The 24,643-nt window shown below is 39.9% G+C and overlaps 1 protein-coding gene across 3 annotated transcripts in view; it reads right to left on the bottom strand.

Moving 5' to 3' along the window:
* Window positions 1-24,643, bottom strand: part of chd7 (chromodomain helicase DNA binding protein 7) — an 85,071-nt gene that overhangs the window by 53,358 nt on the left and 7,070 nt on the right. For all 3 annotated transcript variants that reach the window (XM_088429232.1, XM_088429230.1, XM_088429231.1), the window contains exons 2-4: window positions 8,283-8,377; window positions 1,456-2,979; window positions 979-1,307 (exon numbers count right to left, since the gene is read on the bottom strand). In XM_088429232.1, coding sequence (XP_088285358.1) covers window positions 979-1,307; window positions 1,456-2,881 — 1,755 coding nt within the window. In that variant the 5' untranslated portion in view covers window positions 2,882-2,979; window positions 8,283-8,377. The remainder of the gene's footprint in view (window positions 1-978; window positions 1,308-1,455; window positions 2,980-8,282; window positions 8,378-24,643) is intronic.

The following is a 24,643-nucleotide window of genomic DNA, read 5'->3' on the forward strand; positions in this document are numbered from 1 at the left end:
ACCATACTGACTTCCATAAACACTATCAAGTGACGTCAACATTCTGGATGTGTAGTGTTCATATTAGAAATCACATTTTTTTTTTATTTGAATGATGAATTTATATGAATGAGAAAAAAAAAGCTGAATTGGGCATCACGTCCTGCAGTGCGATTGTAAGCTTAGTTACCGTAATACCCAAAATATAATAAACGCAACTGTGTATAAGACACACCCTTAATTTTGGAGTCAAATTCTGGTATTTTCTGTTATCATGTAGTGTATAAGACGCACCAACACTTTGGCAACAATGTAAAAACAACAGTACAATATCCCTGTGTGAACAAGGATGGACTCGGACGTTGGTTCAGTCAGCTCGTTTCTTTTATTGAAAAATAATGCCATAACAACCTCAGCTAACACGAGCTGCAGTTAAGTCCAACACACACACACTTTCTAGGAACACCCAACTGACGTCCGCCCTCTAGCTCGTCCCCGTTATGGCAACTATTTTCAAGTAAGAATACGGCCAGTATAAATATGCAAATCTGTCAAAACTCGGCTTATGTGGCTGACAAATCAATCTTCCTCAAAAGGCATCGGGGCGGGGGGTCGAATTTTTAAGTTACTGTTTATAGGACGCACCCATAAATTTGGCCTTCATTTTTTGGGGGAAAAAGCGAGTCTTATATTTGGGGAATTACCGTATATTCGTGTTACAGACTAAAACGTGGTTTAACTTTGGAAAAAAATACAGTTTTGCCCTTTTTTCCCTAAAATTTTATGTACAAAATCAGGATCTGAATTGTCGCTTATATACTGTATGTTATTGTACCATCCATTCAAAATAATGTTCAAAAGAGATGGAAATTAAAACAATCTAGTTTAATCAATTATTGAATTGAACATTAGTTGCCACCCCAAAATCCAATGTTGATCTTTCTGTCACATAGCAGTGCAAATACAGTACACCAAAGCTTTTCTTTGATCAAGACTCACCTGTATATTAGGCACTTTCTGTGGGGTGGTAGGGGGTGAGGAGAGCAGGTGGGAAGCAGAAGGAGGTGGTGCCCAATGGTGGGATCCCTGGTTGGTGGGAGGGGGTGTGCCCTGTAGAGGGTGGGAGGGGAGGTGAGGGTGTTGCGTTTGAACATTTTGGGTGGGTGGCAGTAAACCATGGCTCATGGGAAGGGCTCCGTGCGGACTAACAGATGGACCCTGGAAACCGACAGGTGAAGGCTGCATTGGCTGGTTACTTCTAGAGGTTTGTTGCTGAGAATGGAGGAGATGTTGATCTCCACCTTGGCTGACTGGTGCTTCATGAGGCCCTGAAAACAGAGAATATGTTAAGTTCCTAGTTTACTGTACTACAGCATGGAAAGCATTCATTTTGGGAGAGATAGATGAATATCTTCTCAAGCTCTAACAAGATTTTAGAGTCAGAGTAGTATGGGCATTTTTTGACATTTTGGTTACCTTGTGGTGGCTGGAGAGGAGGTCGATTTGGGCCGATTTGGGGACCATGCTGCGTTCCTAAGCCAGAATACATCTGCCCTGCATTGTGGGCTATACTGTGGGTCTGCTGGTGTTGGTGTGGAGCAGACAGTGATGCTTGGGAAGGTCTCTGAGGATGTGCAATAGAATTTGGTGGAGACTGCAGGGCTGTGTACCCTGTGACCTCTGTAGGAACAGTTAGTCCTGCACTAGGGGGCCTGACCTGTTGTGGAGGTGGGGTTGGGGTTCCCAAAACCCTCATTGGGGACATTGATGAGGGAGAGGGGTAGGATCCCTGAGCTGGGGGTGCAAGGTGGGACTGGGGTGGATTTGGGGGTTGGGAGTGGCTAAGGGGGTGCATAGGCTGGCCCTGCTGCCCTGCTGGCTGTGGCTGGAGAGGGACAGAATGTGCCGGATGGGATGGCCCAGGGGGGTATCTCTGTCCGGGTTGTCCTGAAGCTGGGCCTGATCCCTGGTTAAACCTTTGGCCAAGCTGCCCAGGTCCCATAGCGGGGCTGGCATTGCTACCGACGGCAGCATTACTACCCTGGCCAATCCCAGAACCCATGGCACCATACTGGGCTTGATAACCAGGGTACTGCCCACCGCCAAACCCACCCATGGGTTGTTGATGTTGATGTGGGTGCGGAGCCTGTCGTGAAGGAGAATGTGGAAATCGGGGTGTGTGGCTCAAATTGGGGTAACCTTGGCTTTGTGGTTGTGGGTGTCTCATTTGACCTCCCACCATTCCAACATGCCCCATGAAGTGAGACTGGTCTTGTGTAGGTTGGTGGGCCATGTTCTGTGGTGGGTAATGCTGGTTTATGCGACCTGCGCTGTTTGAGGTTTGACCTTGTATCCCTCCATAGTTGTTTTGAGACATTGGGAAAGTTCCCATTTGGCTAGGGCCAGTCCCTGTTTGCGCTGCTGCCTGTTGGTATGGTGATCTACTTTGATGCTGTTGTCCCCAAACACCAGCTCCACCGGCTCCGCTCCCGGTATCACCTGGGTAACCATGATGAGTATTACTTGAGTTAGCAGGGTTATTATGGTAGTGGGAAGTCATGCCATTCATAGTTGCGTTGACATTTGGTGGTCCCTGGCTAGGACCGTTCTGTGACAGCATCCTGCCTCCGGGAGCACCAGTCTGTTCATAGCCTGTGTAGGTGCTGTGGTCGTACATTTGGCACAATTTAGGCTGTGCTGCCCCAGTACCTAGGAGCATTCCCTGGTGGTAACCCCTGTTCCCCTGGTGTTCGTGGTTGAGAGGGGGATTTGTCTGTCGGGGTATAGTGCTGGATTGGCCTGGGGTTGCCTGTTGAGGAAAACAGTCCCCTAAACCATCCAATCCATCTGAGAAGAGCCCTGCATCGTCTCCAAATAAACTCAGCATCCCTGGGTCTGCCATGGCTGGGTAGAGGGCCCACTAATGGGATGTGTCTTGTGCAGGAAAGCCCAATGCAGCCCACAGCTATCTTGCTATTTCATGGTCCTCTTTTAAGGTTCCTAACAAAAAAATAAAAAATAAAAATAAATAAGAAGGGGTGGGATGACAAGGAATTACATAAATGCAAATACAGAGCGCAAAGTTCCGAAACTATTTGTCAAGATGAGTAAGCAATGACCCAACAACAGTAGATAGTTAAACATTGCAGTACTTTTCCAGACAATAAAATATAATTCTATACTTCCTTGTATTACCCATATAGAAATATATGAGAGGTTGAATGGTTCACTAAATCCACAGCTTGATTTTTTGGTCGGTTCAGGACACTTGGGGTTTTGTTGGATAAAAAGTGAAAGAATAAGGTAAACTGTGATCTATCTGGGGTCTTGCTCCTGAACGGGGATGCAGACAGGGCTGTCCAATGGCACCTCTTCTATTTGATTTATTTATCGAATTGCTCTGCCAATTCACAAGACAGAACATTCGGATTAAAGGTATAACGATTTAAGGAGTAGAACACAAGCTTGCCATGTTTGCTGATATGTCTTTGTTTGTTTGGGGGGGTGCCGGAAAGTTCATTTAAAAAAATTATGTCATCCCTTTGTGATTTTGGTTGGTTAGCTGGCTATAAAGTTAACATCTAAAAAACACAGGTGATGACACTTAACTGTACACCCACTGCAACTTAAACTTTAAACTAAATTGGGAGAATGACTACATCAAATACCTAGTGATCCAAATGACCAGGGATTCTTCAGGACTTTTTCGGGCCAACTATGAACCAATATCCCTAAGCATTAAGACTGATTTACAAAGGTGGTACCTATTTAGAATCTACCTGTGGAAGTGGGTGAAAATCAATTAAGAGAAAGGGACAAACCGATTTCAGGGATCATTTGACATGGCCAAAGGCCAAGAATAAGGTTTGCCGCACTTCTACACTAACTACATGGAAAACAATTGACGTGGGTTTGTCGACTCAATTTCCTATTTAAGTCACAATAGCAGATAAGAGACTGATGGGCATATTAAAGAGGTTGCGAAACCCGTGGATATCGCACACATGTAAAGTTTGCCCGTCAGTGGTCAGTTCTAAAAGAAATTGAAGGTGTTTAGGTGGTTTTCTTATGACCGAGTTTATTCCCAATAGAGTTGACTAGAGTTGACGCTGATTTCAGATTGTGGGGAAGATATGGACTCTCAACATTTCTCTCATGCATAAGAAAGATATTTGTAACTTTGAAGAATGAACTAACAAACATGGTTTAGCACAGACAGAATTTTACAGGTCCCTCCAATTAATATCTTATATTGTGCATGAATGTAAAGTCACAAAAGCAAAAGCACAAAGCAAAAATCTGGATTGTGCTCCGTTTTGTTTTATTGTATAATGTGTGGCTTATGGATGTTCCAAATAAACACAAAAAAGTGAAAGAATGAACATGTAAAGAATTCTCACAATTATTGTTTAACTTTTTGTTTTGTTATTGTCAGCTACCAGTTTTTTACGAATCAGAAATTAGTTTATCCATGCGTGGCATGTAGTGTGAGGCAGAAAATTAAATGCCTGTTCATTGTACGGCAAGATACCTGAGTAGCCAGCAAAGGTGGGAGTAAGTCGCATGCGTGAAAGCTAAATGCATGTCTCAAATTGGACAGCCTTCAAGTTTGTAAGAAAAATGAAGCAAGTCATGTCACTACTTTGTTCAAGCAAGCCAAAAATCAATTAATGTCATTAAACTTTGCACAACATATTGTAAAACGGAGTGATTAACAAATGTTTGCTCGCAAATCCATCCATTTTCTATAGCTGCTTATCCTCACTAAGTTTGTCGGCTTACTGGTGCCTATCCCAGCAGTCTTCAGGCAGTATGTGTGGCATACCCTAAATAAGTTACCAGCCTATCGCAGGACAAACAAGCATTCACACATACAATCACGCTTATAGGCAATTTGGAGTGTACCTGCCATGTTTGTTTTTGGAATACGGGAGGAGACCGGTGAAGACCCACCCACACAAGCACAGGGAGAACATGCAAACTCCACACAGGAAGGCCGAGGCAAGCTAGAATTGCACTCGGGACCTCTGAACCGTGAGGCAGATGTGATAACCAATCTTCCACAGTGCCTCCCACCATATTTTCTGCACTATAAGGCAGACCTAAAACCAATCAATTCTCTCAAAAGCTGCCTTTGCACCTTATAATCTGGTGCGACTTATACAGCGCATAAATCACCAGTTTTCATTTCTGGGGGGAGAAAATGAAATTTTGATATGCCATATATCCTCCAATTTTGAAGCAATTTTTATGGGCGCAAGGCGCAAAAAACAATAATTTTTGTAAAAAGAAATCACGATTTAATAAAAGAAATCCAGAAGCTGCTTTTAAATGAACAAAAGTTTAAGGTTTTTAATTGAAATGTATTTAAAAATTGAGTTTAATATTTGATTGACTCATAATTATATTCTTTTAAACTCAATTCGTCTTGGCATTGATATTAACAGTCTATTAATGTAATCGAGGTGTTTACCCCCCCCATTTATCAGTAGTACTTTCCAAAAATCATCTTCAGTCTTAATTTCTGATTGTCTAAAGTTTGACTGACTTATCTGATTGTTTGTTGACATTCCCTTTAGTGCTGCTCCATTTAGTGCACAGGTGTTAAACTCAAGGCCCGGGGGCCAAATCCGGCCCACCACATCATTTCACGCGGCCCGCGAAACACCCATTCCAATTCAAGTTTCCGGTCAAAATATCACATTTGTGAGTCAATTTGAAATTGTTTGGGGGAAAAAGCAAGCGCTTTTTACCCTCACCCTCTTTCTGATTTCAAAACTAGTTGGAAGTGTGACAAATACACCCAAAATGTATTTTATCACGGTCATCCCGGCCCTCTGACAAAAACTGTAACTGCAACATGGCCCTCGATTAGAACGAGTTTGACACCCCTGATTTAGTGGATGCATAGGCAACGCTGTCACTACTGTAGCTTCTATTCTATGTGCCTTATAATGCGGTGCGCCCTGGATAAGAAAACCGTTTTAAAATAGGCTATTACATGGAAGGCTGCCCTTTGCTGTTTCTCCTACCACCTGCTGATATCCATGCGTGCCACTGCTCTCGCAATTTTGTCTTCCACAGCTTGTTTACGCACACGTTCACGTAATATGCAATATTTAGTGAATGACACACCACGTTATGTATGACAAATCAGTCTGTAATATGAGGAAAAATCACTTCCGCCACAAATTTGCATTTTATACTCATTTAAGGAGAATGAAATGTAAATAAATATATGTAATGCAACATCAACCTCTCCATGGGCTCACGACCTGTGGGGCCAAAGGGGTCAGATGAGGAGGAAACTAGCAAGGGCAAAAGCCAGGCACTTTAGCAAATCAAACCCCAGCTTCAGAAACTAGCTTTTGGGACATGGAATGTCGCCTCCCTGGCAGGGAAGCTCGAATTAGACAGTTAAATTCACTTTTGAACAAAGCTTGCGCTCTGATACTAGTCCTCGGGCATTTCGGAAGCCTTGCTGATTTCTTCATACAAAATTGATATTGTACACAAAATTGTACACGTGACTAATATATTCCTGATTTAAAAATATTTACAGTATATTGAGCTTGAGTGAAAATGGACGATATTGGTTGGAGTCACGCTTTAAGAAGGGGACTCGAGGATGTATTCCCAATTCGAGGGCTATCACACTACTTGGCCTCCCTGGTAAGGTCTATTCAGGGCTGCTTCGGTAGTATGGAGTAACAAGCTCCCTACGGGCAATTCACTCCATGTATCACCAGCGTCAGAGTGTGGTTTGCATGATACAAAGGTCCCTCCATGTATTATTTATAATTTCAAAGGGAATTTAGTGTAAATTTGAATATATGGATAAGAGAAATGTTCATTTCTCTGGCCTGAGCCCAACATTTTGCCAGAGCCAGTCACCTTTGTTGGGAGAATTAGATTTGGACAATTTTTTAATAAAAAATGTATCTAAATCATTAATTGATGATCAAAAATAACTATCAATTAAGTTGTTAATCAAATCGTTTCACCTCTAAATTAATAGAATTGATATTGGAGTTGTTTAGCAAAATTGTTAACATAGTAGCAAAATTGCACCAAAAAACATTTACACAGTATGCCTTTATCACTAACCAACATCAAGCTATAACTATTTCAAATAAGGATGTAAAAAATATGTTCAAGGGTGCACATCATTTTTTTCGTGGGTTACTCACATGAGTACCATGACATAGATTATGGCATGCACCCTTCTCATTAAAAACTGTCTTCCTCAGCGTCCGTCCTACTTATTAGCTGTGTGCACACAGCAGCCAGCTTTCGCAGTTGCGTTATTCAAGCCTGTGTCTTCAAAATATCTCATTAGTCAATCAGTTATGGTTTGTGCAGTTTGTTTGGGACAAGGAAGTCAGAAGTGGATTCTCCGTCAACATAAACACAGTCAACGTACGCACCAACAACGTAAATGTTCTCCTGCACACCTTTGTGAGAGTGACACACACTTAAAAAAAACTAAACTAAATCCTCACAATAGGAGCTCATGGGACACACATGCTTAGCTTTAGGAAAAGGATGGAGAAAACTATTACACTGAACTTGCGTTGTTCCGGCGGTTTGTCTCACCACCTAGCAAGAGGACGTTTAACTATTGCTTCTCAAATAGCTTGTTTGACAGCAAGCATGCTGTCTAAAAAGTTAATTGAGGTATTTTAAGCAAATATCATATAAAAGGAAAAAAAAATCATATGACAATAGTGTGGAATTTTCACTGTAGAAATAAAAATTGTGAAAATGCGCAATAGAAATCAGTATATTCAAGTTAGGCATGCTTAGTAAGTGGTAAAACCTGATTGCCGCTCGCCACTTAATTTTTCGCCATACAGAAAACGTAGCATTGAAGTTCATTTTACACACATGAATGACTTTGGGACCAGTTGACCATTTTAGAGGTTGACAGCAAAAAAGCTGAGAATAAAAAAAAAAAAAAAAAAAGGGTAACCTTGGGACCAAAGGTAATTACAAATTCACATTACAAAACCTAAGAAGAATTAGCAGCATTGTTTTGTCAGCTATGGCCAAAAAGCATCTGTGTTTTGTTAACAAAAACAGGATCGGAGTCCTGAATGTGCAGGACAAAAGTACAATCTGGGGTAGAAATCAGGCTGAAGTAGAAAATGACCACTCACTGCAGCTAAGTCCTTAAACTAACCGCCCAAGTTTTCAGATAACTGTAAAATGGCAACCAATCTGTGATGACAGTACTTGAATGTTGTTTTATTTTATGATATGAAATATGAAGGCATTTTATAAACTGAGGCAAGCCATCTCACCCCACTCGAGCGTCATGCACTACACTGGCACAGGACCTTCGTTGTGTCCGCACTGTATCGCTCAGAATGGACCACCCAGCTCAAGGCAGCAGCGTCTGCAGCAGAAGAAAAAACAAAAACAAAAAAACATATTATATATATATATATATATATATATATATATATATATATATATATATATATATATATATATATATATATATATATATATATATATATATATATATATATACACACACACACACACACACACACACACACAGTGGGCCCCCAGTTTACGAACTCCCTCTTTTACGAAATTTTCATCTTACGAACGTGGACCGCGGCGTTTTTTGTCCCGCTCTTACGCACAAACCTTTCGTGTTACGAACAATCCAACATGCCCCAACATGCCAGTCAATGTGTCCGTACTATTTTTTCTGCTTTGCTGCATCAATAAAATCAATTGTTGATATATATATATATATACACATACATATATATATATATATATATATATATATACACACACACATACATACATATATATACATATACATACATACATATACAGTCGGCCCCCGGTTTACAAACACCCTCTTTTACGAACCTTTCGTCTTACGAACAATCTGACATGCCAGACATTGTATTAGTTCAAATATTTTCGCTTTGCTGAGTCAACAAAATCAGTAGTTGATGCTTGTCACGGTGTGTGTGTGTGTGTGTATGTGTGTGTGTTTAAACTAACTAAGTGTGACTCAAGAACAGTCTAGCATCATGACTCGCCCCAAAGAAATGGCAAGCCTTTTTATGAGAGAACATCATTTGCCACGTTCAAGTCTATGTTGGCACTCTCCAATTCCTTTCTGGCAAAGTTCACACCAGCGTGTGCACAGTTTGGCATTGGAGCGCAGCTGTCACTGTTAGGGGAATTAGGTGAATGGTCAGCGTGCCGCATTAGATACCAAAGCTCATCAAAGGATGAGGGCTTCAGCAGACCGCATTCTCCTCACTGTCAATCATCCGGGCGGACGTGAGGAGTCAAGAGTACTATGATTCCATACTGAAGTCTTAACTACTTGTGTGCATCTGAATGAGATAAATGCTTAGTTAAGTTGTGAATTTGAGAAGAAAGGCTCATGGTACAACACAGGCATTTTTTGACAACCTCTGGCTGTAAAACCTCTGCAAAAATTCCACTCCTTTTTAATTTGAGCACTGACCATTGATCACCACAGACTTACGGATTTCTTTTGTAGATCTTAAAAAGGGCAACGAACTCAAAATACTAATGCTAGACCTTTAGTTTTGCATGCTTGTGAAGTTTAACCTTCAACGTCAACGCGTGTACTGTACGAGCATATGATCGTCGTTCTTTGTAGCCCTTTGTCACGCTATTTATAGCTGACTAAATATTGGCCATCTTTGATCAGAATGGCTAATGCACGATGGTTCGGGTCACACATTGTCTACAGATTGGTGGTGAAAAAAAAAAATGCACATTTCTGTGAAGGCAACACGTTCAATCCACAATCCTCTATTATAGCAGCAGGAAAACTTGAAAATCTTTCTGAATCATGCATTATAATCTGCGTACTTCCTTTTAACAATCTGATCAATGAATGTGAGCTGTTAAAGTACAAACTTGGGAAATACATTTTCTACATGCATCTGAAACTGATTTTACTACATACTTCAGTAATATTTTGTAAGATTGATAGTATTTATTGACTAGAAATGGTTTAACATGCTCAAAATCTACGGTCAGTTGATGTATGAACGGCATTTCTGTAGCGATTAGCATACAGCAGGTCACTGCAGGCATGTCTGTGCAGTCATTAGTTTGACTAAAGTGCGTGAGGCCTCCGGGCGGTACGACAGGAAATCTCTGCCTTGTCAACAACACGTTTCCTCTGAGACAGGAATAGACAAACAAAACAAAATGCAATACACTACAGAAAATGCTTCATACACAAAACGAAACAAAGTCATGACAGAACCCCCCCACCCCCCGGTGAACACGTGTGCGGGCACACACTAATCTCCCATTACCACTTGGGTCTAAGCTGCTATAATTTATACCTTTGTTCCCAAATGGAGAACATCACACAGGAGCTGGCTAGCTGTATGTGTAATTATGCTCAAGTGAGGGGATGCTGGCCTGTGTGCTTGAGGATGGGATTTAAGACCCGGAAGGAAGGAAAAGAGAAAAGGAGGAGGCCTGGGGGGTGGGGTCAAGAGAGCATGTGGAGAAAAGAGAAGCAGCAAGGCAGGAGAAAATCTGGTTATTTTACACACGGCTGCTTCGTTAATAGACAGTATGTGAGCCTGTGTGCGCGCCCGCCGGGTGGGGGCTGGGGGACTACCAGGGATGGGCTGTGTTTATCTAATCTGTACACTTACCATGGGGTAGGAAAAACTAGTGGCCAACTTATTCTGATCGTAGAGGGAGACATGCATGAAGTCTGTCAAGTAACACCTATGTGTGCATGCAGTGATTAAACAAATCATCGAAGTATAAAAATATTTGAGGGACCACGGGCTTCACACAAAGCCAGCTTCTGCAATCATTTTAATTATAAACACATTTTCATATGAGGTGAAGATTTAGAAGCGTCCCCCTGCCTCATTTAATGTAGGTCATGGGTTTAGATAATACATGCAGTGTTCCCTCGTTTTTCTCAGTTCATGGGGACCGGAAAACCCACGCAAAAAGTGAAATCCGCAAAGTAGGGTACCCACCCAACGGAAATTGCACATATATAAAGTCTATGAAATTTGTTTAGTAAAACCCTGCCAACCAATCTTTTCCATGCCCAATTAATTGCCTAACTGTAGTATAAAGGTTTAACACTTTTTGAGCACATATGTTATTTTTCTTTTTCAACACATAGCAGAGTGTGCTTGTGTGCAGAGAGCGCCGCTCACTAAGCTATCGCTGCAGCACAAAGTGCTACAGCTACCCCTAGCCTCGCCCATTCCCACATTGCATTTCAACTGGTTTTAAAGGGCCAGCCACAGTCTGCACCATGTTGTTCTATCTGCTTGTACCCCACCCCCCTCCCTCAGAAGTAATTCTCTGCGCATCTCAAACGCACAGAGCCTGAAGAAGTGTAGTTCTTGCCAAAATGTCCTTATATAATGCCAGATGTAGAAGAGCAATGGTTTAGTTTTAAGCAAAAGTGCCTTCATTTGAACGAGATTGCGTATTAGAGTCTGAAGCAATCTAAGAGCCCTATGTTAAGACTGAGCGTGGGAGTGTTGCAGTGCATCATGCGCTGCTGTGAAGTGACAGTCCTTTGAAAAACTAAAAAAAAAAAAAAACGTGAAGCACATAGGGTGCAAAAAGTGAAGCATGAAGTAGCGAGGGAACACTTTTTATTGAGTATTTTAAGGCGACCCAACTAAAAGTTTGTAACCTCACTGCTTGAATGCCAGTTGTTCAGATAGGGGTGACACATGGTATCCAGAAAACCCAGGTTGCGTTTTATTCATGAATGCAAGTCGGGGTATGGCTGGCATACCCAAAAGCCCATTCAATCAACACCCATCTTACCGTTTCTGATTCGAGACCAGTGTCATGGAAAGTACTGAAGTAATGATCTTGTCTGAATGTACACAAAAATTTACGTGTGAAATATCTACCTGTTTAGCTTATTAGCTTAGCTTATTGTATGCATGGCAAAAGATGCATATTAGGCATGGGACAAGACCTCGTGCATTGAGATCTCGCGAGATTAGGACAACACAAGAGTTCTCGGTCCCGCACATTTTTCCCCTTTGGCTGTTTTATGGCAATGGAGTATACAATATATGAGAAGGCTTGCTACATGACAGTACAACACTGAGCCAGACGCGATGAGATTTTAACAAAAAAATGTCACCAAACTAAATGGTCATGAATGCTTGTATTTTGACACCGAATCTTTTTTTGGAAGTTCTTCCCAAAAGCAGGTTGTGACAATGGCTGATCTTATACCATGCAATTTGTTGCTGCAGGAGAGTCACGACTCAATTCAAACAACACAGCTTTTACACAAATCACATTCAACTGTCAATTCAGGGAGCTAAAAATTACTTAATTACGCTTGCATTTTATTGTACAGCGTCGCCAGCGTGAAGCGCAGCCTCTCGCATGAATTAGTCGCAAGCTAGCAGTGCTCATGCTCTTTCTCTTCATGATGGCAATCGGATCATCTTTTTTTCAAAGACAGGTTAATAGACGCAAATTACTCGCTTTGATGCTGACAGCCTCGCAGTTGCCGTTCGTAGATACCAGGCTGACTGATATGTGTGTTCTGTGGTTTTGACGTCACTTCATTTTGATCATTTTACCTCCATTTTTTTTTTTTTTTGTGGGGGCTAAAACCTCAGTTTAACAAAAAACGTAGATTATCAAAACTGATAAAAGTTGGTTATTCATAATTAAGGTGAAATGGGTTATTTGGTCTTTTGTGTATTTGTTTTTCACCAAGCAAAACAAAACAAAACACACACAACACACAGTATTTACTTATTAACCTTATACAGTAACTGTACTGTTATCCCTTCCCATTCTTTTGGCTTTAGTGTTTCGCAGAGGTGCGATTATATTAGCGGTGCCGGAAGTCTAATTAGAGTGAGTGAGTAGAAGTAGATTCCAACTCCTGTCCTCATTGGTCAATGCACGCGATAGGGAGGTGATGCTACTTTGCGTTGGTTCCGGTCCTCATTGACAGCGAAAAACGAGGGATTTCTGGATTATACCTTCTGATATCAAGTAGAAAGGCATTTAAATGGTCAGACAGTGTCACTATATGTACGTCCTTGGCATTGATTAAACAAGATACGTTATGTATGGTGAAGAAATCAATTTCATAGTGTGCTATGAAAGCAGTGATAGTACTTTTGGCTCTTTAAAAAGGAACTGTTCATTCTTGAACGATTCATTAAAAACAGCCATTCAAAAGACTGGCTCGGAAGGGGGTTGGAGTGGCGCAGCTCCCAGAGACAAGCATCATTCACACTCAAAAGAGGCGTTTTGTGAACGTCGCAAAACTATATGAAAGATCAGGGTGTGCGTTATGGAATAATGGTTAACACTTTCCGCTGAGGACGTATCTCAATGTGCGGCAAAAGCTTGAGGAGTATTTGTGAATGTAGCAAATGTTTTTATGCCTCATGGCTTTCCAACTTTTTGTGACAATTGACAAATCCAGACAAATTGTTTCCTGATTCACATTTCAGGTTTTTACTTTTTTTACATTTTTACTGTGAACTTGCAAAAGAAGAATGAATTTGTCATTAAGTGTAAATGCAATCAATGATCTATTTAAGGAAATGCAAGAGACTTGCACACCCATCAATCAGTATTATTCTTACTGCCATTTAGCAATTGACATGCTTTTTCAGACCGATGGGAGGGACAGGCATGAAATATGGTCCAGAGATTGGTTTGCTCCTCTCAACGCGGCTTCCCTACATCCGGAAAACTCCCAATCTCATTTTAGGTTAGATAGATAGCACAGGCTCTATCTGCCCTGTACACCCATTATTTTTTGTGGGGTCATCTTAAAAGGTACTTTATATTTACTGACCAATAGAAAATCTATAAAACATCTCTAATGTGGTCTTGTGACATATGTGTCCATCACTTGAACCCACTGTTGCCATTACGGGCCTCGTCACTGTTGCCACCTAACAGGATGTTGATTCATAGCATGGAGTGCTTAACCTTTAACTAGCAGCACTCATCTTTGGGTGTGAAATTGTGACACAAAATGAGTGGCGACAACAGGATAAAATGGCAATTAATCCAACCGTGGTGGACACCATTACAGTCATATCTTTTTGGGACAATGTACAATTTGGTTGCTCTATTGTGTATTTTAGCAGTAAGATGTTTTGATATTAATTATTGAAAGCTCAGGAAAGAGGAAGATAAACAGATTGACAAACATCAAAACTGGGAGAGGTGAAAGCTAATTAAAAGACAAGCACACAGTGCAGGTCAGTGATGTACTTGTGTCATACACAAGTGAAAAGCCGCATACGCGCACACACAAGATTTTAATGCCAGCCTCTCTTCTAGGCACAGCTCTCAGTCCAGAAGGTCTTCCCTGCAGGAGCAAGATGGTGATTGTGGGGGATGGTGATCGAGGAAGAGATGAGAGACAGCAATGACACTCACTTCTGAATGTCACTGTGGCGTTCAAGAAGCCCACTAACCCTTTGGTTGGAAATGAGAGGGAGGAAACACAAGCAGGATGGGGATATGATAATCGTAAGAGAGAAAAAGACATTAGAAAGCACATGGGCAGTGACAGAAGGTTTGTGGGTGTGGGTGGATGTGGAGCGATAGATGACAGAATGAAAGTCATGGAGAAAAACAGCCCTGCTTTTCATCTCTATTAACAGGGCAGCCAATCTCGACACATGACCACAACAGACAAAATGGCGGCAACAAACAGTATCTCGATGAGTGACAATTATCAAGACTACTTTACAGCTATCAGTTCTTATCAAGCAATTATTGTGTCATTTGATAGTGCAGTGTCTTTTAAAGTGCAGACATAATACTTTGGGGATGGGGAATTCAACAATGAGATGTGCTTGGCTTGTATCCTAGCTACTAAATGTCCCGTTAGGTCAATTAATTAATCAATTAAAATCAAATAATCAATAATGATAATCAATCAAACACCTTCTGAGCCTCTGCAGAAACCTTTCCATGCGGTGCCATCCACATTTCAGCAGCTAAAGCTGTCCAGTGCTTCTCAGTTATATTTTGGAAAGCACTCACAGGGGAAGAGAAAACCTCACACCCCGCCGCCCCCAACCCTCAGTGCCGACTACAAATAAGATTATCTATAAAAATTGGATAAGTAAACCTAAAACTGCACGCTTTTTAACATTAAGAAAAAAGTACAGTAATATAAATCAACTTTCAAAAACTGTTGACTACTTCTTTTACAGGGTTTATTCAAGTTACAGGTTTGTCTAAATCAGAGAAAATAACCAAGTGCATCAAAGTGCCTGGAGAGAGAAAAAAGAAAAGGCGCCAATCCCTATTTTATTGCAATTATACTTTACATGGCAAAAACAAAGCCTTCACGCCTTTGCATGAATTTTTCCTTTGGATTTTTGAATCTGATACTTTGCATTCGAGGAGCTCCCAGGCAAAGTTGATCTGTGAGGTATCCGCGCCGTTTTAGTATTATTTCTGTGTGTGAACAAGGATGCAGCAATTCAATGATACAAAGATGATGCGATATATGATATTTAAGGTCCCAGGTTATGCCAGTCAGTCCAAAATGTTGTGAAACTAAATATAAAACTTCAGATTAAAGGAATAGGATAAACAGTTAAGGGCTGAGAATTTTTCACAGTTTGAAGCATGCATCTTTGCACACATTCAAAGGTGTGTGTAGCAGAATGAATTTTCAAAATAAATGCTCAATTTAGATCACGAAACTGTTGGGTCCCCGGGACTCGCAATACCAAAAAACTATGGGTCCAAACAGAAATGTTGGAGTCCGAAACATTGTGCAGTAAAAAGGACAAAGAAAGTCTAAGGTTCAAACTGCATTTACAATATGTGACCGCCACCCCCTCCCTCCCCAACAAAGATATTGACAAATGTTACAGTAAAATAATACTACCTCACATGTAGTACCCATCGTAATTTTCTTCATACAACAACCACTGATATTACTTTTTGGTTAAAAATAAAAGAAGCAACTTTGAGTTCTCGTTTGTTTAGATTCAACATGTCTGTTTTGTTCCTTTTTTTGATCTTCTGAGGCATTTTGTTTTTGCTTTTTACTTTCTGGCTCATTGTTACCTGATGGTGTATTAATTAACTTGTCACTGATACGAAATAAATTGCCAAGTTGATGTTGTTTTGGGTCTAAAGATAGCACTTTAAGGTGGCCTTTTTCCATAATGACATCTTGTAGAAATCTAACAAGGAGATCTGGATAAAATCGAGACAATGTGACCTTCAGGATCAAACAAACATGGCGGACAAAGCTGTAAAGATATATGACTGCCTCACGATTCGATTCAATTCCGATTTTTGGGTCTCCAATTCAATACAGAATCGATTTCTGAATCAAATTGATTTTTAAATCAAATTGATTTGATTTAATCAAAAATGATATCTACAATCTGTAGATGTGCAAATGTGAAGAATCATTATGCAAATTCAGTCTGCTTTACAAGACTAAATAGATAAACATTTACTAAGTTTTGATTTGTAAGCAAAATGCCTTTTTACTTATGCGAAAGACTATTGCCCAAATAAAAATATTTATATTTCTCAGTAGGTTGATGACAAACAAGATATGAAAAAAACTTGGAGTAGCTGAATATTATGTGCAAAGCATAAAATGTTGCCAGTTTGTTCATCTGTGAGCATATCAGGAGCATTATCACGCACAATTGTAATATTTATTTTACATGAACGTGAGTAATGTGTTTGTGAATTAATTTGGAGTTTGCATACATTGTTTGGTATATTGTTTTGTTCTGTTCATTTTGTGGACATACTGAAGTTTTGTGTTATGTTGTTTACGGACCATTTGCTTTGTGTTCTGTATGTATATTTCTTCTTAATTTAATTCACACGTGCAAGAAAGAGAAAAGAAGAACAAGGAAACTGGCAGGGACTGACCACAATTCCTGTCGTTGTTGATCTACTTGGTAAGAAGGCGGCGCAAACATTAGTACAAAACATTGCGCTCACAATTGTGTCACAAGTTTGCAGAACTACTGAAATTACTTTCAATTCGGACGGGGTTATTGAATTTCCTGATATGTTTGTGTGCATCATGCCACCATGCATGACGTTCCAGAACGGGCTGTGCGGTGCCGTCATTGCAAAGCGTGTCTCCGACGTAGAGCGGAAGCGGACATAATATTATTTTTATATATATATATATATATATATATATATATATATATATAAATATAAAGCACACAAACGTGGAAAGGAAGTGTATTGATTTCTTTTTTTTATATAATATCGATAAAGAGATGTTTTAAGTCAATTTAAATCATAGTAAATGAGAATCCCTGTTATGTGAAACATAACAGACGCAAATTGATTTGAAAGTATGCGAAAATTGGCAAAATATACCGTATGTGTCCGGGATGCAGGAAAATGAGAATACCGAAGTGGACTCTGATGTAAGTTTAGTTCAGTAAGTTCTTTTAATTGAAAATAATGTGCTTTATTTATTCTTTTATGGAAAATAATGGCTCAGCAACCTCAAATAACACAAGCAGCTATTAGCTGCTAACAGCTAAAATACGTCGGCCTTCGAGCTGTACCCACTATGCCATAGTGACTATGGTAATTATTGTAAGTAAGATTAAGTATTATATTTGGGGAATTACGGTATTAACTTTTGGATGATTTAAGGATAGTTTAAGGTCATGCAAAGTACTTCCTGTGAGGTGGTGTTCAGTATTTTCACTTACTAATTGAAGTGCAAGGCCACAGTAGACATCAGTCAAAGAACTGGCGTCTCACATTTGTGGACAAGCCGGCATATTAATAAATTATAAAACACCAAAAACTGTAACCAATAAATAATAGAATCGCCAGCTTGAGCAGCAGAGGGGAGACTTGTAATCACTTATTTACATTACAGTCTTGTTTGAGCAAGCGCTGGTGTCTCCTGTCATTATTATACACCAACAATTTTCGCCTTTCGCGTCCTTCGTAATGAGAATATATTTTCAATAAAGTTTTATTGACCTGAATATTTCGTAACAAGAGATGATCATAAGTAGAGGTTATGGGGGGTGTGATGGTCAAATATCCATCATAAGATAAACTAAGTACAATATACAGTATACCTAGATTTGAGCATAAACTCAGCTGTCAGTCATAACAACCAGAAGTTCCCTTTGGCATTCTTATTTTGAAACTCAAAATCACACCAGTTCCTGGTCGCACTGACAAGTGTGACCACGGGAGGAGATTCACGAATGACTGTCACACAGTATTCTCACCCAAACCACTTGCTTAAAAAGACTATGGCTTACAAAAACAATAAACTTGTATGCATTTGCTCACACGACAAACCCACACCGCTGAATTGCAAGACACTGCTCCAGCCAACCTTCATAAATTCTTTATGCAAAGACATTCAAATTAATGAATGTTTAAGGCAGAAATAATAAAGCGTAACTGAGGTCCATCTTGAGCAAAAAGGGGGAAAAGTCATTTTATTTTGTTTCAAGAGCATGAATTTGTATGTTCTGCTAGCTCATCACACACAAAAATCTCGAACAGGCAGAAAGACACACACACACACAAAATCCAGTATTTGTCAAAAACTGAATATTTTAGAACAGAAAAGGATATGAAGCAAAATGTTGGCCTTTGGAAAGTTTTAGAGTACTTATAGTTGGGCTTCCTTCGTCATTCATTACATTACAGTAGCAAAGGCCAGATGGCATAATCAGCCTTGTACACAGGTCAGGTGTTACTGGAGCTCAAGTTTCTTTTATATTGGCCTTTGGGTCATCTGCATATTTCATTCCATCCCCTTCATCTTGACAATAGAGTATACATTTTGAATGGGTTTCAAATCAGGCACATTTGATGGATGATCAAGTACTGTTGTTCCATCGATATAAAACCAGCTTGTTCATTTAGTTGTGGCTTTGTGAGCAAGTGCAAAAACCCTGCTGGAAAATGAAGTGTAATGCATATACAGTGGACCCCCGGTCTACCCCCCCCTTTTTTTTCATCTTACAATGTGATGTGCAACATTTTTCGCCCCCTCTTTATGGTATGTTTCCCGCTTTATGAAAAAAACAACCGTCATGACCCTAAGGGTAATTGCTCTTATTTTCTGGTCCCGTCAAACTGCCTGTGCTGCAAAGCGTCACTCAGATGCTGGTCTGCGTCACGACTCCCTAAGCTACTGGTCTGCTATTGGTCGGCGTCATTGTCAAAATGGCGGCATGCTACGGACTGGATCGCATCTGAGTGCTTAAAGTAACTATGTATTGTGTTTTTTACTGCTTAATCCAAACTTGAAAGGATGAGCCATGGGTCCCAAGATAGCTAGCGATGTTAAAGAGAGAAGTAAGAAGATGATTTATATGGAAACAAAGCTGGAGATAATCAAGAAATATGAAGATGTGTAAGCTAGCCAAGGCTAGGTTACCCTCACTAGGGAATATGGCCATAACAAGCTTGTCACATAAAGGTAAATAAATCCTTTCTATATTTTTTAATTGTATTAAAAAATTGTATACTATACTATACTATACTGTACTATACTATACTATACTATAATATTTTGATAACATTTCTAAATATGCATATAAAATTTTGATGTTTTTTGTTTTTACCTGGGGTTTTACATGCATTAGTGAATTAACATAGATTTGGATTTCCCGCTATACATCGTTGTACACCGGGGGCCCACTAATATATATATATATATATATATATATATATATATATATATATATATATATATATATATATATATATATATATATATATTTGTCGGCCCCTGGTTTACGAACACCCTCTTTTACGAACATTTCGACTTACGAGCGTGGACCACTGAGTTTTTTGTCCCCCACTTACTTGCAAACCCTTCGTCTTACGAACAATCTGATATGCCGGCCATTGTATTAGTACAGATAGTTTCGCTCTGCTGCGTCAATAACATCAAATGACGACGCTGGTCTCGGTAACGTTGAACGCTATTGCTCTTACAATGTCACAGTCACTGTCTCAGTCACGGTGTCAGTCACGGACTCAGTCACGGAGATGCCGATATGCTATTGGTCGATTAAGGTCACGGGCTCGGTCTCACTCACGGAGATGCTATTGGCCGCCGTCACGTCAATCAAAGAAATGCCGATATGCTATTGGTCGAACGCCTTTATCTAGCTTGATGGCACAGCTGGTCGGGATGGAAGGAAGGAGAGAAAATGAGTGAATAACGGAAGGAAGGAATGTTGTGAAGACTTTACAAACTTTATCTGTTAGACATGGCTTCTAAAATTGCAAGTGGCGGTAAAGGAAGAAGTAAGAGGATGATGACAATAGAAACCAAGCAGGAGATAATAAAAAAAAAAAATACGAAGGAGGCGCATGCATAGTTAACCTTGCTCGTGAGTATGGACGGAACCGCTCGGCAATCTCCTAAGGGCAAGACTTTCCTTGCCGGGGGACGGACCTCGCTCGACAACAAAATGGAGAGGCTTCTTCTATTATGGATTAAAGAGAAGGAAATCGCCGGTGATATGTTTTAGTTTGAGAAAAGTTCTTGTTTAAGAAAATAAATAAATTCTGCGGGTTGGTCTCTGCTCACCTCCGTCTCCACTCAGCTCAAATCACGTCGCCCCAGAGGAAAATGTCATTTATCCTTTGTGTATCCATGTTAATTAAATTAACTACACAGTAGGTTATGGTACTAATTTTAAATGTGTGTGTAAAAACGTGATGGTTTTAGCTCTGATTTAACCACGCGTTGCCAGTCAATGTGTATGTACAATTGACATCGTTTTATTACTTCAACGAAATCATCTGCTCACGCATGACACGGAAACGCCGATATGCTATTGCTCTTACAATGTCACAGTCACTGTTTCAGTCACGGTGTCAGTCACGGAGATGCCGATATGCTATTGGTCGAATGCCTTCATCTAGCTTGATGGCACAGCTGGTCGGGACGGAAGGAAGGAGAGAAAATGAGTGAAAACGGAAGGAAGGAATGTTGTGAAGACTTTGCAAACTTTATCTGTTAGACATGGCTTCTAAAATTGCTAGTAGCGGTAAAGGAAGAAGTAAGAAGATGATGACAATAGACACGAAGCAGGAGATAATAATAAAAAAAAAAAAAATACGAAGGAGGCGCATGCATAGTTAACCTTGCTCGTGAGTATGGACGGAACCGCTTGGCAATCTTCTAAGGGCAAGACTTTCCTTGCCGCGGGACGGACCTCGATCGACAACAAAATGGAGAGGCTTCTTCTATTATGGATTAAAGAGAAGGAAATCGCGGGTGATATGTTCTAGTTTGAGAAAAGTTCCCGTTTAAGAAAATAAATACATAAATTCTGCGGTTGGTCTCTACTCCCCTCCGCCTCCACCCAGCTCAAGTAACGTCGCCCCAAAGGTAAATGTCATTTTTCCTTTGTATATGTTATTTAATTTAACTGTACAGTAGATTGTTACTCATTTTTAATGTGTATAAAGTCGTGATGTTTTTACCTAAGGTTTTTGCACGCGTTGCACGCATTCACTAATTAACAAAGGTTTGGATTGCCCGTCATACGAGCAGTTCAAGTTACGAGCGTAGCCGCTGAACGGATTAAGTTTGTAACACGGGGACCCACTGTATATATAATTTTTGAGTTTTGGAAAACATGAGAGGTCTTGATACTATAAATATTATTTAAGGCAAAAATCACTGCAACAGTGTACACATACTTAAAACTTAAATTATTAAACCTGATACAGCAACTGAACAGTTACCCCTTTCCATCGTTTGGTCCCCTTTCCAAGTCTTGGTCATATTAGCAGCGCCTAGAAGTCTAATTAAAGTCAAATCTGTAGATAATCAAACATGATAATGAGAGTTTACCCTAGAAATACTTGTACCATTTTATTATAAAAGAAATCTACTGTAGGTAAGAGATTTCCAACGGTCCGGTGAAGGTCTTTGCTCCTCTGTCTTGGACAAGAAACATCATGTGTGTTTTACGAATGAGACCGGCACGTCCAGGTGTGAATAACAAGCGGGAGTATATTACAACTCCTGCCCTCATTGGTCACTGGTCGCGCCAGGAGGCGATCGCATGTCATATAGAAGACCTTATTGTGATCTGCAAGAGACTCAAGCTTGATTTCAAGAAGGAGATAGGCCCTTCTCAAAGACACGTGATTGCAGTCCAAAACATGTGCAATGAAGACAGAAAATGCATTCTTTATTTTTGGGGGTTTGTGAAATCCACAACATGAAGCCTTTCCAGGTTTTGTAAGAGTCATATCTACCTGTTATGTTTGTTAACAGAATACTTTGCGCAATGCATAAAATTGAATTATAAGGATGATAAACCTTGTCATGTGTTTGTGTTTCTGCTGCAAGTGCCCTAATTCCCCAAATACAGGACACACCTGTGTATAAGTGACCTGTTCATTTTTGAGTCAAATTTGGTAGTTACCGTGTATAAGACACACCAACACTTTGACAAAAATGTAAAAACTATAACAAAAAAGAATAAATCTATCTTCCTTAACTATTCATAATTTCTTGTGTTCATATCCCTAAATTAGTAATTTGTTGCACAAAAAGTGTGTTTCAGAATACCCACATTGTGAGCGGTCAGAGAATGCCTCACCAGTGTAACAATGCGTTTGAAGCAGTTTTTCCTTTTTCTTTGCGGTTCAGTTCATTTGACCATAAATACCCAAAGTCGCACTGCATCGGCATTTCACCAAGTTTGTGACTGTGTGAATATGCCAAAAGACTGCAAATAATAAACGAGTCAAGTGTTCAGTGTTCTCTAACTGGTGCACTCTTAATTGAATCAGCTTGAGACATAACTTTTACATGATCTGTTTTAGTGATATTCCTGTGTGTCAACAAAGATGGACCCGGACGGTGATTAAGCCAGCTCGCTTTTTTTTTATTGGGGAAAAAAATGTCGTAACAACTTCAGGTAAATGAGCTGCTGTTAGCTGCAATTGGCACGTGTTGCTAACAATTACCTGACGTCTACCCGCTTGCTGGCCCAGTTACCGTAATTATTGCAGGTAAGAATGGCTGATATAAAAATGCACATCTGTGCGTCAAAACTCTGCTTATGTGGCCGATGGATCAATCTTCCTCAAATAGTGCCTCATTAAAAAATATTCTAAATTTTAAGTTATATTTGTTGAATTACGGTAGTTGAATTTGGCCAATTGAACATAGATCGGTTTGATTTATGGTGCACATTTTTTTTTTTTTGCCAAACATAAATCACAGAGCTCATCTGAGCATTGCTTGTAAAATCAAGAAATGTTTTGTCTTAATTAGGAACAGTGGTGTTCATGTGTTGGATGTCATTTATTCTATTCTTTTAATGAATCATCTTGCCGTATGTCATTTTTGTTTGACGTTTGTCAGCGAATTGGGCGTCCAAATGTCAGACCGCCCCCCCCCTTACATGCTGTATCTTCTGTTACAGTTCTGATATGAAAGTTCTACTGTCTGAAATATGTGATGCATCGTGCCAAGTCATCTTTCACACTTGAAATGAGATTAACTACGACCCACATCATTGTCCATTAAAGTATTTAAAGTGTTTTAACAACCTGTTACCCTCTTGGAGACTTATAAAGGTAACAAATGCTAAGAACAGATTTTGCTTCTTACTAAAATGAACAAGTCCACGTCACAGTAAGAAGTGAAAGCGTGTGCAAAGATAATGTAGGTGAAAATTTTCGCAATCTGCAGTTTCACTCCAGCCCAAATGCCTATATAGTCCATCTTTTAGCCATTTGATTGCATCCAGTTCAAGTGACACATCACTAATTACGTTCCGTGAATCTACGAACAAATCCGTGGGCAAATATTCAACATGCAAAAAAAAAAACAACAATCAAAGTCTCAAATACAAACACCTGACTGCACTAATTCTTTTTCTTATTTACCGTTCCACACAACTCAAGCATAGGTGACAGACACACATAATCAGCGTGCATGGTACTTAGATTTACAAGCGCCATCAATTTATTTTGATTGTCGTGTAATTGCTATATTTGTGCGTGTATGTAAGTTATGGGCCAAAATTTGAGATATGCGCAAACTTCTGATGCAGAGCCGCTCAACGTAAAAATAGTCAAATAAGTAAAGTATTGACATACATGTGGGCAAGGTCACCCAAAGTCGCAGATGCACTTTCATCCAGTAATTGAACTGGACAATGAATCATTCATCTATTCTCCGAACCACTTATCCTCAATAGGCTCCCGGGCGTGCTAGAGCCTATTCCGAGCTGTATGTAGGCAAGAAGCAGGATACACCCTGATTTGGTTGCCAGCTAATACGGGACACAAAAAGACAAACAACCATTCACACCGACGCCAAAAAATCTAATACAAATACCAAATGAGAACACGCACGAAAACTCTCAGACATGGATACAGAACAAAAATCGGGAAACACAACTCCATTCTGATGTGTCTCGATATTAGGCTAAGCATGAATCAGCGGTGACTCAATCTGACAAGCAAATTGATGCAAAAACAAAACAAAACATTGAATTAAAAAGTTTTCATATCAGATTCAGAATGAATAAATTATTGAATGGAATGAATTACTGAATTTGAACTAGTGTATGAGAAGTACAGTGGCTATGTTGGGATTGCGTCATGT

The sequence above is a fragment of the Hippichthys cyanospilos genome, chromosome 12 (genome assembly GCF_059441005.1).
Source record: "Hippichthys cyanospilos isolate Australia breed blue-spotted pipefish chromosome 12, RoL_Hcya_1.0, whole genome shotgun sequence".
In the NCBI taxonomy this organism is placed as follows: domain Eukaryota; kingdom Metazoa; phylum Chordata; class Actinopteri; order Syngnathiformes; family Syngnathidae; genus Hippichthys; species Hippichthys cyanospilos.